The sequence below is a fragment of the Urocampus carinirostris genome, chromosome 13, assembly GCF_059441175.1.
Source record: "Urocampus carinirostris isolate Australia breed hairy pipefish chromosome 13, RoL_Ucar_1.0, whole genome shotgun sequence".
Classification (NCBI taxonomy): Eukaryota; Metazoa; Chordata; class Actinopteri; order Syngnathiformes; family Syngnathidae; genus Urocampus; species Urocampus carinirostris.
Window position 1 is genome coordinate 27,291,412 of NC_142361.1, and position 12,765 is coordinate 27,304,176.

The 12,765-nt window shown below is 36.2% G+C and overlaps 2 protein-coding genes across 3 annotated transcripts in view; one reads left to right on the forward strand and one right to left on the reverse strand.

Moving 5' to 3' along the window:
* rassf4a (Ras association domain family member 4a) overlaps positions 1–10,708 on the reverse strand; it is a 37,215-nt gene extending 26,507 nt beyond the window's left edge. For both annotated transcript variants that reach the window (XM_088351033.1, XM_088351032.1), the window contains exon 1: positions 10,661–10,708. The gene's annotated coding sequence lies outside the window, so the exon portion shown is untranslated. The remainder of the gene's footprint in view (positions 1–10,660) is intronic.
* Positions 2,057–4,230, forward strand: LOC148354215 (C-X-C motif chemokine 11-like). Its single transcript, XM_088351034.1, has 4 exons — positions 2,057–2,174; positions 2,281–2,398; positions 2,472–2,555; positions 3,797–4,230. Exons 1-4 carry the CDS (start codon positions 2,108–2,110, stop codon positions 3,900–3,902), a joined length of 375 nt encoding a protein of 124 aa, XP_088207160.1. The 5' UTR covers positions 2,057–2,107; the 3' UTR covers positions 3,903–4,230.
* Positions 10,709–12,765: the final 2,057 nt, after the last annotated feature.

Here is a 12,765-nt window from a genome sequence, read left to right on the forward strand (position 1 = left end):
AAGATGCATTGGAATACAGTAGACCCTTGGGTATGACATTATTCCCGTTCTTTAGGTGGGATCGCAAAGTGAAATTGCTATATAGCGGTGATTAGATAATGGGTTCTGACCCCAGGTACCCCAGATACTACCAATGTAAAATATGTGCGTATATGATTAAGTAACATAACAAATAAATGTACATGTAAATAAAGAAAATTGTATTTACTTTTGGTGTGACTGGACTTGAGCGGGTACAGTGCAGTTAGTGGGTGGATGCATAGAGTGAGGATAGAAATTAAAACTGATGTTAAAAATTTCTCTTGCAAGGATTGCCATGCCCTTAGAAGACGTGGTTGCTTTTATTCAACGCCTTATTGTCAAATAGTCCCAATCATCGATTGGTTATGGTAAAAATTCCTGAGTGAGGCAAATGATACTTCTTTTAGTTGATGTATGGTGGGGAAAATGTCGTAACGAGGGGCCAAAAAACATCGAATTTTGCGTTGACCATATTAATTAGCGAGGGGAACAATACGCGGGCTTTCTTTGTATTTCTTGATCATCACAAATTTGTTTTTTATGGTTATCAAGTTTTAATTCTACATTCAGAATCCCTGCATGGCTAATTCATGGCTCACAGATCCCTTAACCACCAGGGTCATAGGTGCACCACTTCCTTGAGTGTCTTGGGCCAGAACAACGAGTATTGTATTGTAAGCACACAAGATTCTGAACCGAATGAAGAGAGAGAAATGCATTATGGGAGGGAGTTCAGCCAATAGAATATCCACATTTTCCTGATGCCTTGACGCAAACCAATAGTAGACAAGCATCGAATACGACTTCAATCAATAGCAGACAGGCATCTTAGAGAAACAACTCGCAGTCATACCCACTAACACAGCAAAGTTTGAATTTGTACATTTTCGCTTGGGCAAAATAATTTCTTGTTGATGTTGTAAAATAAAAATGTCATAAGGACGTTGTATCCCAAGGGGTCTATTGTACTATTACAGATTACAATAAGAATAAATGATCTCCAAGATCTTTCCAGGCTGATTCTTGGTGAGCTTTAGGACCAGGCTCCAGATGGGCCAATAAAACATGTTTAACATGGTCATGCTGAATGGCGGAATTCCTCCTCAGCGTCATCTTTTTGGCGGACGAGAGGAAACCAAAAAGCCACCGCACTACCAGATGGAGAATAACAACCACAAGACATGACTTTTCACCGCAGGTATCTTCTGGTCATGCAGTGTTGTTTTTGCGTTGAAACATGTTTCGGAAAATTTGGGGGTTAGTTTTAAGGAACCCCAGGAACAGAGCATATTACTATGTAAAGTGATGCTCCTTAACTTTTTTTTATTGATATATAATTTTTGCTTGGTTAAAATTGTATTTTTTGTCCTAATTTACAATATTACGTGTACTTTTACAAGCAAAATAACAACAACAAAAACACTTGAAAAATCTACACTATTTTGTTTGTAAAATATCCTACTTAAAGTTGGCAACCTAATTTAAAATGCATTAAAATAACACTTAATAAAATAAAACTAATAATATTCCTTTTATTATTATTTCTTCAGGATTATTTAATAAGATATACTTTTGCCTTTCAGATTACATTATATGTTGCTTGCAAAATAATTTTCAATGTAATAAAATAATACTTCAAGAAGCCAAATGATCTCTCAATTGGAGAAAAACAGTTTTTGGAGTGTGGGTAGGAAGGAAACATTGGTGTGATTGAACATAGGTTTTGTAAAATCCCAAGTAGCTCTTGGAATGCTTTCTTGTGTCCCCAGGGGTACTAGTAGCACTCTTCTACTTCCCACATTTAAGAAGCACTGATGTAAAGTATTAACCCAAATGAGGTCATGTAAAACGTATATTGGACTTTCTCCATCCTGGAAAAAACTGTTAACAGGGTCCTTGAGGGTGTCTGGGCCAGCAGAGTAATGATGTCCAGATTCTTTGCCCCATCCCAAGAAAGAAAGTGCTTAAGGGAATTTCCGGGTGTGGAAAGCCCAGCTCTGGAGTGTGCGTGGGAGGAGCTGCAGGGAATAAAAGAGCAAAGCGGCGTGCAAGTCACTAGATCATTGTCAAGACTAAGTCGGCCAACATGAGGCTCAACCTTCTGTCGCTTTGCAAGATCATCTTGCTAACTGCTTGCTGGCTGCTAAATGCAGGTGAGAAAATCCATCCGATTTTCTTTGTTTACCGTCTACTCTGTAACTTAATCCCACGACACAGAGTGACCCCCACCACCTAATCTTGTTATTCGTGTTTGTTCAGACGCCACATTTGTTCCGGGAAGATGTTTGTGTCCTGAGACGCAAGCCGCGGTGAGGGGAAGGTTGCAGGAGCTCACTGTGTACCCCAAGAACCCAAATTGCGATAAAGTTACTGTGATGTGAGTTGCACCTGCCGCATGCACGCTCGTGCACGTGTTTAAGTTATTAAACGTATTTGCGTTTGTTTAACAGAGTGACGCTGAGGAGAAACAATGAGCCGGTTTGTCTGAATCCGGATGCTCAGATGGGGAAGCACCTGGTAAAATGCTGGAATAGGTAAGATTCAGGCTTATTTTTATATAAAATGTGATGTATTCCTTTTTTAATTGTGGGGGATGATTCCAGGTGTGAAATACATTGAAAGTGCACCCAGATTATTGCTTTTATGTACTTTGATTTTATTAATACTTTTCATACAAAAAACCCAAAACAATTTATTAGGTTATTTTTTTAAACATTTGACATACAGAATGGTCCACTATAAAGGTCAAATCATTGGCAGCTACTGTTCTTGCATTCACCGGATATTAGGGCTTTTTCTCCTTTACCAAGTTTTCGTATTTAAACATCGTGTAATATCATAAATCCTAAACATGTATACATCCTTATATTTTCTGAACCACTTATCCTCGCTAGGTTTTTTTGTATTAATTTAATTTGTTTTGTTTAATTTTCTTTTATTATTATTTCTTTTAATATGATTATTTAATTTATTTCATTTTGTTGCATTTTAGTTATGTATTTGTTTTATTTTTATTTTACTTCAAATGTATTCAATTTGTTTTTATTTATTTAATACCTTTAATACATTTAAGCCAATTTAATAAATGTTATTATAGTTTAATTTAAATGTATTTAAGCTCAACTTTAATCGATTTTTTGTAATTTTTTTGTTACAAGTTAAAGATTTAATTAATATATATATATATATATATATATATATATATATATAATATATGTGTGAGTGTGTGTGTGTAAACTAATTAAAAATAATGAATGAAAAATATGAACTTATAAACATTAAATAAATTGAAAACTCTTTAAAGTCTTTCAGCCTAAAAATACTTTTTGACTTACCACATACAAACATATAGTATACATATACATATCAGAGAGACAGACAGACAGACAGACAGACAGACAATGAAAATCACTGTAATTACAAATAGATTCAAAGTTTTACAGCTCAGTTGGCGATTAAAGAGAACTCCACAAAAAAAGAAAAACAATTAAATACATTTAACAATATATTTTTGTTTTTTAAATTAAAAATGACTTTTGGTTCAAACTGATTTTCATTACACCCGTAATACTCACACAAGAAGAACATCCTTTGTGTTGCAATGCTTTGCAACTCTTCTGCTGAGGCAACCCCCGTATAATCCTTTAATTTAGGTTAAAAACAGACGTTGACCTCGATACATAATAGCGGCGATGCATCATATACCGCCAAGGTTAAAGGTCACAGACATTGAATGTGATTTCAATGTTATAAAAGGATATTGTTTGTTTTGTAGAGCAAAATCTGTGGGTCGCAACGTAAAGACGTGCCTGAGGAGGAGGCGAAGGCGAAGAGGTCAGCGTTCTCGACAACGCGGGAGAATTTCCGACAAACGTCAGTAGTGGAACTTGAATACAATTGCTGTACAAGAGTACATTGGACTTTGCGGTCCAGACTGATATCAGGGCCCTTTAGACAGCTCAACACTGTGTCATGTTGCATCAAGTGTCGGGACAGTTTCAATTCTGTCGTCTGCTTGAAAAGAGATTGTTTTAGCAGTACTGCTATTTATTTATCGCCGCATATATCGTGTTTACTACATAGCCCTGGAGGCTAAATGTAATTTACCTTCTACAGCTTTAAACAGTCAATGTTGTCTATGTGTAGTATTTATTACTTTTTATATTGACATTTTAGGTGTTGTTTTGTAAATAAACAACTTGAAGTGTGTCCGAATGTGTCATTTGTCTTCTCCAGAAATGTCAAACTATTTAACAAGTACATGAAATTACTAGATACAAAGCTAGGTTGTCCTGCCAGTCTACAACTGAGGTAATGAGAGTTGTATTGTGTAGTGCAACTGAAAACGAGTGCTACAAACCACAAGGAAGAACATGAACTATTGAGGCTCAAAGTGACCAAACTGCATCATTTTTCTTCTTGTTTTTTTGCGCAGGTTTTGTTTGGGTCTTTGGGTATACTCTTAGCAGCCAGATGGCAGGCAATAATGTTAGTTCCCTCTAGGTTAGCCTTATTATGCAAAAAAACTACAAATTTATTGACCTACAAGTATAAATAAAATGCACATTTACATGATCGTTAGTATGATAGCATGAATTTTTTGCTTATTATCCAACTCAATCTTATTTTTGTAAATGCAGTTTTTACCACTAGGAAGGCCTTGATACTTCCCTATATCCCTTTAAAATGTTTAATAATTCACCACAGGAGGTTGCTGTTGCTTAAAATGGAGTTGAAGTGAGTGAATTCAAAGAAGACACACTACAAAAGCCTGAAAATGTATAAGCCTGCTTCCATTTTTCGTACGTTAGCAAGCCAAATGACTTTTGTGAATCCCTGCGATTGCCCCCAAAATTGAGTAAGCTGGATACACCGGGGCTGCTGAAAAGAGCAAACTGCTTGAGATAGTCAGAGCTAATCTAAGTGGCTAAGTTTAGCGGCTAGAGGGAGAAGCTACCTAAAAAAGGCCAGGTAAAGATTGCAAGAGCCAAGCAGAATTAGTCGAGTAACAAGACTTTGAATCACAGAACTCAGCTACACTAACCAGCTGTTAAAGGTGAGTACAACTGAAGGACATAAGTTTTCTTTAGCCTGCAACCAAGTGGCTAGAAGAAGTCACTGGAGATGGAAACAGAGGAACAAAAGATCAAAGTAAAGCACCAGACACCTGAATCACACAACTCAGCAACAAAAACATACAGGGATTCAGCTGTGGAAGGGGACTGAACCTGAAGGACAAGGCCAGGAACAGCTAGCTATAACAATAGCAGATAGCGGTGAGGCATACGCTGCAGCCAAGTGGCTAACATGAGTGGCTAGAGAAGGAAACAGTCGGGAAAATGTCCAGATGCCTGAATTACAGGACTCGGCAATTTTCACATGCAGAACTTGGAAGGTAAAAGGCAATTAAATGCTAGAAGCACCACTGGGACAAGCTATCTTCTCAAAAATGGTAATTTGGGCTTCCATAGTAGTAAGATGCTTGGCAAGCATGTCACCTTCTTCAAGTTGTGTAATACAATTAAAAATCTCTAAACCTTTTTTAAAAAAAATCACGTTCACGTAATAGTACATGCGCTTTTGCTTTTCATTTTAATCGATAGTGTTTTATTTAAATGAATTCAGTATTGTACACCACTAGGGGCCACTACTTAACACACACCGAGACTTGAAATTTACGCTTAGTAAAAAATAAATCTACTAAATATAAATGATCTGCATTTATATAGCGCTTTTCAAGTCACTGAAAATCACCTAAAGCGCTTTATAATGTGCTTCAAACTTTCCCATTCACACACACCGATAGCGGGGACAGCCATGTTTATTGGGGGGCATTAGGGGTTTATTCTCTTGCCCAAGGATACATCTACATTTAATCAGGGGGAGCTGGGAATCAAACCTGCAACCTCCCTGTCCCAAGACTACCTCCTGAGCTAATGCCGCCCCTAAATTAGTCTCCAACTAAGATATCGGGCTTTATGGTCGGAAACTAAGATGAGAATCTGGACAGTAAATGTCAATTTTCCCAGAAATTGGACTAAATGTTAAACCAGGTAAAAATCTGGTCGAAGTTGTGGCACAAACGATTAAAGCTGCTCAAGGCGCAAAAATAAATACTTCATGCTTTGCTTTAAGTCATGAATATAAGGGCGGTTGAAGACAATACCATCCAATGTATATATGTTTCCTCAACTAGTTTATTGAAAAAAAAATGCGATATTTACACTAGGGGTCTAAAAAAATGCAACTTGCGGGCCAACTCCAGCCGTGGGATGATATTTTGAGACCCTCGCCTAAATAAAAAGTTCAAGTGCATCCCATGCAGATTATGGATTTGTTTATCACTGATTGATATATTTCCTTTCATATTTATTCTTAATTCTTTATTTATAGATTTCAGAGCTTTTCTTGCGGAAAACCCAATTTCACCGAGACTCGAGCTTTGGCGGCCCTCATGTAAATCGAGTTTAAGAGCCCTGTTTTACACCTTTCTTTGATATTTTTGGCAAACTTAGCATGCTAACATAACACACACGTCACATAACTTACCTACATAACTATGTTTCAAGAGTATATTAAGTTAAAAGAAAATCAAAAACGGATAAATGATAACTGATAAAATGAACAGGACACTAAACAATAAAAGTGAGTAGTTTATGGTGTGTATTACAACTCCCACGCACATTCTTGTTAGGATGGTTTATCACTTTTTATTTACACTGGAGAATCAATGAACATGTCATGACAAGCCCTATTTTCCAGGATTCTGGTGTTGCAAAATGGAAAGTAAAAGTGGGCAGCTTAAAAAGAGCCTTTTGTCAAAAGCAGAAAAGCATTTTAGGGGATTTATCACAAACTGATCTGTGATTGGCTGACAAAATGTCGTAAAAAGTGTATTTTCTGGAAGATATGCACATGATTTAGTGACTCTTGGTGATAAAAAACACTTCCGACATTAAATAATATTATTGATTTAAATATCAGGCAAAACTACATGAACTATTATATAAATGTACATTTAAAAAGGTCGAGAAATTTGCCTTTATTTTACATAACATGATCCTCAACTAGAGGGAGCTGACATACTTGTCTGTCATTTTGCTGCTACGGGTGGCACAAAAAAACCTAGCAAAAGACTGGGCAAAAACAATTAGAGAGACATCTCGCTACTTCGCGCTTCTGTTATTGCTCGTTCACTGCTTCGCTGATTTTCATTGTGCAATGTGTTCCGCATTCTGATTGGCTAAACAGAGGAAGATGCTTTCTATCGCCAACAAAGTTCGACCTCTACACCCGCTTAACCTGCTCAGGGGACGCATGCGGGTCTTTGGCGCTCTCTAATGGCTCTTTTTTTTTTAAAATAATGTTTGATCTCTGTAGAACAGAACCGGAAGGTAAATGGTGGCAACTTATCATGTAAAGTGAAATAAATCGGGCCCATAATTCATAAAGTTGTGCAATAAAACAGCAACATTATTCGGAAAAATATAACTTTACAGCACAGAAGTTATTTGTAAAAAAAAGTTCAGAAGTACAGTACTTCTGTCAAACAGATACTTGAGCCTGTAAATTATGTTTGTTCTTAAGTAATAATTCATTAAATAAATAAGGTTTCTACATTGCATATTTATGACGTTTCACAGGGGGTTCTGGTTAATTAATTACTTATAGATTGTATTTTTTCAGACTAGACCGACCAGGATTTAAAGCACAGCTTCAAAAATAGTCTTTCTTGGAATATTTCTATGTATAAGGTGCACTGGACTATGAGATACGTTAAATCAATATTACTACCGTATAAGAGTTAAAATGTCAGGGAATTTAAATAATATATTAAAAATGTGCTTCATAGAACATAAACAAACATTATGAAATCTGGTTGTCACAACTCAAATAAAGTGACTGATTTAAACATATTTACAATATGAAGTAGCATTGCAATGTTCCCGGACTAAACGGTGCTCCAGGTTATAAAACACACTTGCGAACCTCTGGCACATTTCTGGGTTTTAGTTGCACTTTATAGACAATTTGGGATTAGTTAATTTGGAGAGAAGTAATGAAAAGATGAAACTAAAAATACTAGAGTTGATACAGTCAGAAAGAAACTCGATCTTGTACTGTTTTGAGCGGTACAATGCTGCTCCCTTGCGTTGATAGACAGGAATGCAAGTGTCTCTTGTCTGGCTTTATCATTTAATTATTTGTGTGACTTTTGGGCACCACCAGGCTGTTCATAACCAAGAAACACCACAGGAAATGGTGCCCCTACAACCCTAGTGGTTAAGGGATCCAACCAACCAACCAACCATACTGCACACACAGGAATCACAATATAGAGTAATGAAGACTTTTAACCGGGAATTGTCTTAATCAGATGCAGTAATAGAATAGAATAGAATAGAATAGAATAGAATAGGGGCAGCACGGCGGAACAGTGGTTAGCGCATGTGCGGCACAGTTCATGTCTTGGGAACCTCCTGCGTGGGTTCAAATCAAGCTCCAGACTTCCTGTGCGGAGTTTGTATGTTCTCCCCGTGCTTGCGTGGGTTTCCTGCGGGCACTCCGGTTTCCTCCCACATTCCAAAAACATGCATGTCAGGTGAATTGGCCGGTCCAAATTGTCCCTAGGTGTGAATGAGCGAGTGAGTTGTCTGTCCCCGTGTGCCCAGCGATTGGCTGGCAACCAGTTCAGGGTGTCCCCTGCCCAATGATTGCTGGGATGGGCTCTAGCACCCCCGCGACCCTACTGAGGATAAGCGGTGTAGTTAATGAGATGAGATGAGAATAGAATAGAATAGAATATTATTGTGATCGATTACAATGTAGTCTACACTGTTTATAACGAGATTAGCCGTGGCACACCAGTACAAACGTGATAAAAGAAGAAGAAAAATTAAAGATTAAAAAAAATGTAAGGATGAAAAGCCAATTTAATCATAAGTTTGTTTGTGTCATTCAACTTCTTGTTTATTCATTCGTTGATCTTTTAAATTACTCAGTTATTTGTAAAAATAAAAAACACAAGTTTGATTAAAACAACTATCTAAATCAAATTCAAATAAACACATTGGATTTTATTTGAAAGTACGTGTAAAGTGGTATTTAATTAAACAAAAAGATGACATTCAAGCAAGTCAAAATAAGAACATATTGTAAGTAGTTTTAAATTGTATTAAATCAAAATATTAAAGTAACATGATTAGATAGAATTAAATCAAAAACACATATATTAATACATTTTGACTGCATTCATATTTATAAAAAACAAAGAGAAATAAATAACGAGTGAGAGAGAGAAAGAGAGAGGGAGAGAGAGAGAGAGAGAGAGAGAGAGAAAGATACACAGAGAGAGAAACAGAAATACAGAGAGAGAGAGAGAGAGAGAGAGAGAGAGAGAGAGAGAGAGAGAGAGAGAGAGAGAGAGAGAGAGAGATAATTACACAGAGGGAGAGAAAGGGAAAGAGAGATAAAATGAGAAAAGGAGGAAAGAGAAAGTGAGATAAAATGAGAAAAGAAGGAAAGACAGAGAGAAAGAGAAAGAGAGAGACAGATAAAATGAGAAAAAGAGGAAAGAGAGAAAGAGAAAGACAGAGACAGATAAAATGAGAAAAAGAGGAAGAGAGAGAGAGAAAGACAAAGACAGATAAAATGAGAAAAGGAGGAAAGAGAGAAAGAGAAAGACAGAGACAGATAAAATGAGAAAAAGAGGAAGAGAGAGAGAGAAAGAGAGAGAAAGTGAGAAACGGAGCAAAGAGAGAAAGAGAATGAGAAATAAAAAGAGAAAAGGAGGAAAAGGAGAAAGAGAATGACAAAGACAGAGACAGATAAAATGAGAAAAGGAGGAAAAGAGAGAGAGAAAGAGAAAGTGAGAAACGGAGGAAAGAGAGAAAGAGTATGAGAAATAAAAAGAGAAAAGGAGGAAAGAGAAAGAGTAAAAGAATTACATAAACACACACACACACACGCACACACACACAAACAGAGAGAGAGACAGACAGAAACAGACAGAGGCAGAAAGAGAGAGAGAGAAAGAAAGAGAAAGAGAAAGAGAGAGAGATACATTAATACACAGAAAGCGAGATAAAATGACAAAAAGAGGAAAGAGAGAGAGAGAAAAAAAGAGAGAAAGAGAAAGATGCAACTGTAAAACACTCAATGAACCATTTTGGGTCAAATCCATCAAACAAGAGTGAAGAAACATGACATCATTTAGTTTATTAATTCTTTACATGATCTTAAGACTCCACAGAAACGGTAGAAATCCCTTCATTAATATCGACACCTTAAAAAGTACTCCTAAATCTATCACCATTATCACGTGACCATCGAAAGATTTGGACTAGAAAAGATGCACGTCTTCTCGTTCTTTAGCCTGCCGCGTAGACAAAGAAACATCGCGAGATGTGAGTCCAATTATCACACCTGTGCCCTTTAACTATCATCACGTGATCCACCACTCATTTATACATTAAATACACCTAACTGTGACGCTTTCGACGCAGAATTGTTTAGGACCAATACATACGGAGGGTTTAGCTTCTAGATATGATATCACCAAAACAAAATCATAACTTTTAAAGCTAAAATATCTTATCCAGAGTTAAATTTAATAACATTATACTAATAAGCTTCTTACCCTAGCATTTGAGGTCTTCGTCTTCTTTGTTGCTTATGTTCTGCAGCCTCCTTGCTCCCTGAAAGCCGCCAAACTGACAGTAAAATGAACCAATGATAGATCACAGTGAGATGATTGGACCAATCAGCGTGATGCCGAGGCGGGGCTTGCGTATTAGTTTTGCATTCCGCTCTACGGTTTAATAAAGGTCCTGGAGCTTATTTGACCACTTTTTTTTTTAAAGGGAACAATTAATCCTTTTTATCTAATGTGCACTCTCGTGTGGGCTTGGAAAGTAGTTGAATTCTATTTTTATCCTTCATAAGTATATTATGAGAACTTTTATTTTTCTGATTTAAAAATAAAATTAAAAAGAAAACCATCTGTTTTGCTTATAACGGGTTATTCCTCCCTTCCTGTTTTTTATCCCGGATTTTCCATCTGAGCCATTGTACTAGAGGGGAAAAATACAGAAAGTCTCCCTCACATGCTCACAAGGGGGATTTATGACTACTAGGAAATTGCGTCTATTATTCAGTCTGTTCTCTAAAAATATCTTGCATATGAATATGTATGGAAGAATTTGTATTCATATTTGATTTATTTTTGCACAATGTTGCTGCCGCTGTCATTGCACTACTTTCATTGCACTATTTTTGATGCATTTACAGTACAACTTAGTCCTGTCTACAAGCACACTTCTTTGTAAATATTGCCTATACTGTATATTCTATCAAGCTTTTTTATATTTTTTCCAAGTATTTTACTCTTGTTGTCAAGTTAAGTCAAGTCATTTTCATTTGTTTACACTACTAATCAATGAAAATAAAGACACATTTATTGTGTTCTAAAATGAAGCACAAATAGAAATAGGGCTAATATAAACAGGGTGTTCTAAAAATTGAAACAATCTGGATTCAGCCAATTAATTGTTTTTTATATTTGATTTTGGAGTAAGAATGGCTGACACTGGGCTTACATTTGTACAAAAATATTCAGAAAACATTCTGAAATGTGAAAATAAGTGCAGAGTTCCACGCACAGATCCCCTAACATTCTTTTGCACTTAAGCTTTATTTTAAAATTTCCAGGATATTTTCAGATTTTTTCTAATTTACTTATTTATCTATTATTATTATTATTATCATTATTATTATTATTGCATGAGCCCATTGTCCACCATTTTTACTCCAAAACCAAATCTGTCTATTGGCTATTTAAAGTCAAAAAGTACCATTATGCATTTTGGGGGGACACCCTTTTATACTAAAAATATCAGGCTTTTTTAGTTAGTGAAATGTATAAATTTAATGATTTGCACTCAGCCTTCATGGTCCATTGGGGAATGAAAAGTAGGCTTTTTATCATTCCCTACCCAAGGCATTAAATATCTCTAACAAATCAAAGTCACGTTACAGATATTAACACTGTTCGTTGTGCAGGATTGCCAGAGCTCAGTTACTATAGTAACCACTTGATAAACACACAATGCAGGGTGACTTGAATGTGACTGTAATTCCCGTTTTTCTCATTTGCACATTTTTCCACAGTTGTCATTCAACGAGTGAAACACTTAATCCACTTTATGGTCTCATGAATAATGAATGAGATATTAACTAGATTGGATTGGTGTGCATTAGTGTCGCTGGCCTGGTCTATTCAGGAAAATACGGATTAAATCAGGCTGAAGAGAACCATGTGTGCCGTTAATTGATTCAAATGGTAAAACTGGCTATAGGAAATCACGATTTTGCGTTTATGAATGCACACGCATACTAGGAACTTGAAATATGACGTGAAATTTTGTAAAATGTTATTTTAGCAAAATGAATGAAACCTGAATTAGGTATTGAAGGATTAGTGCTAACTTTTGCACATTTTTTCAATATTAAAAATGCAAACATGATATTTAATGCAACCTTATTTTGCTTTGCTAACTGTGACATTTAGGTCCTCCTAGTGTAAAAGTTGACCTTATTCATTAAGAGAAACAATGTTGATTTTAATAATAAAATAGGTCTTTCCTATAACCACACATAAAATGATTGCCTGCCATATTCATGCTACAGGTACACAAAAACCTCAAACCACACAAAAGGCTGGGGGGAAAAGTAAAAGGAAAACAG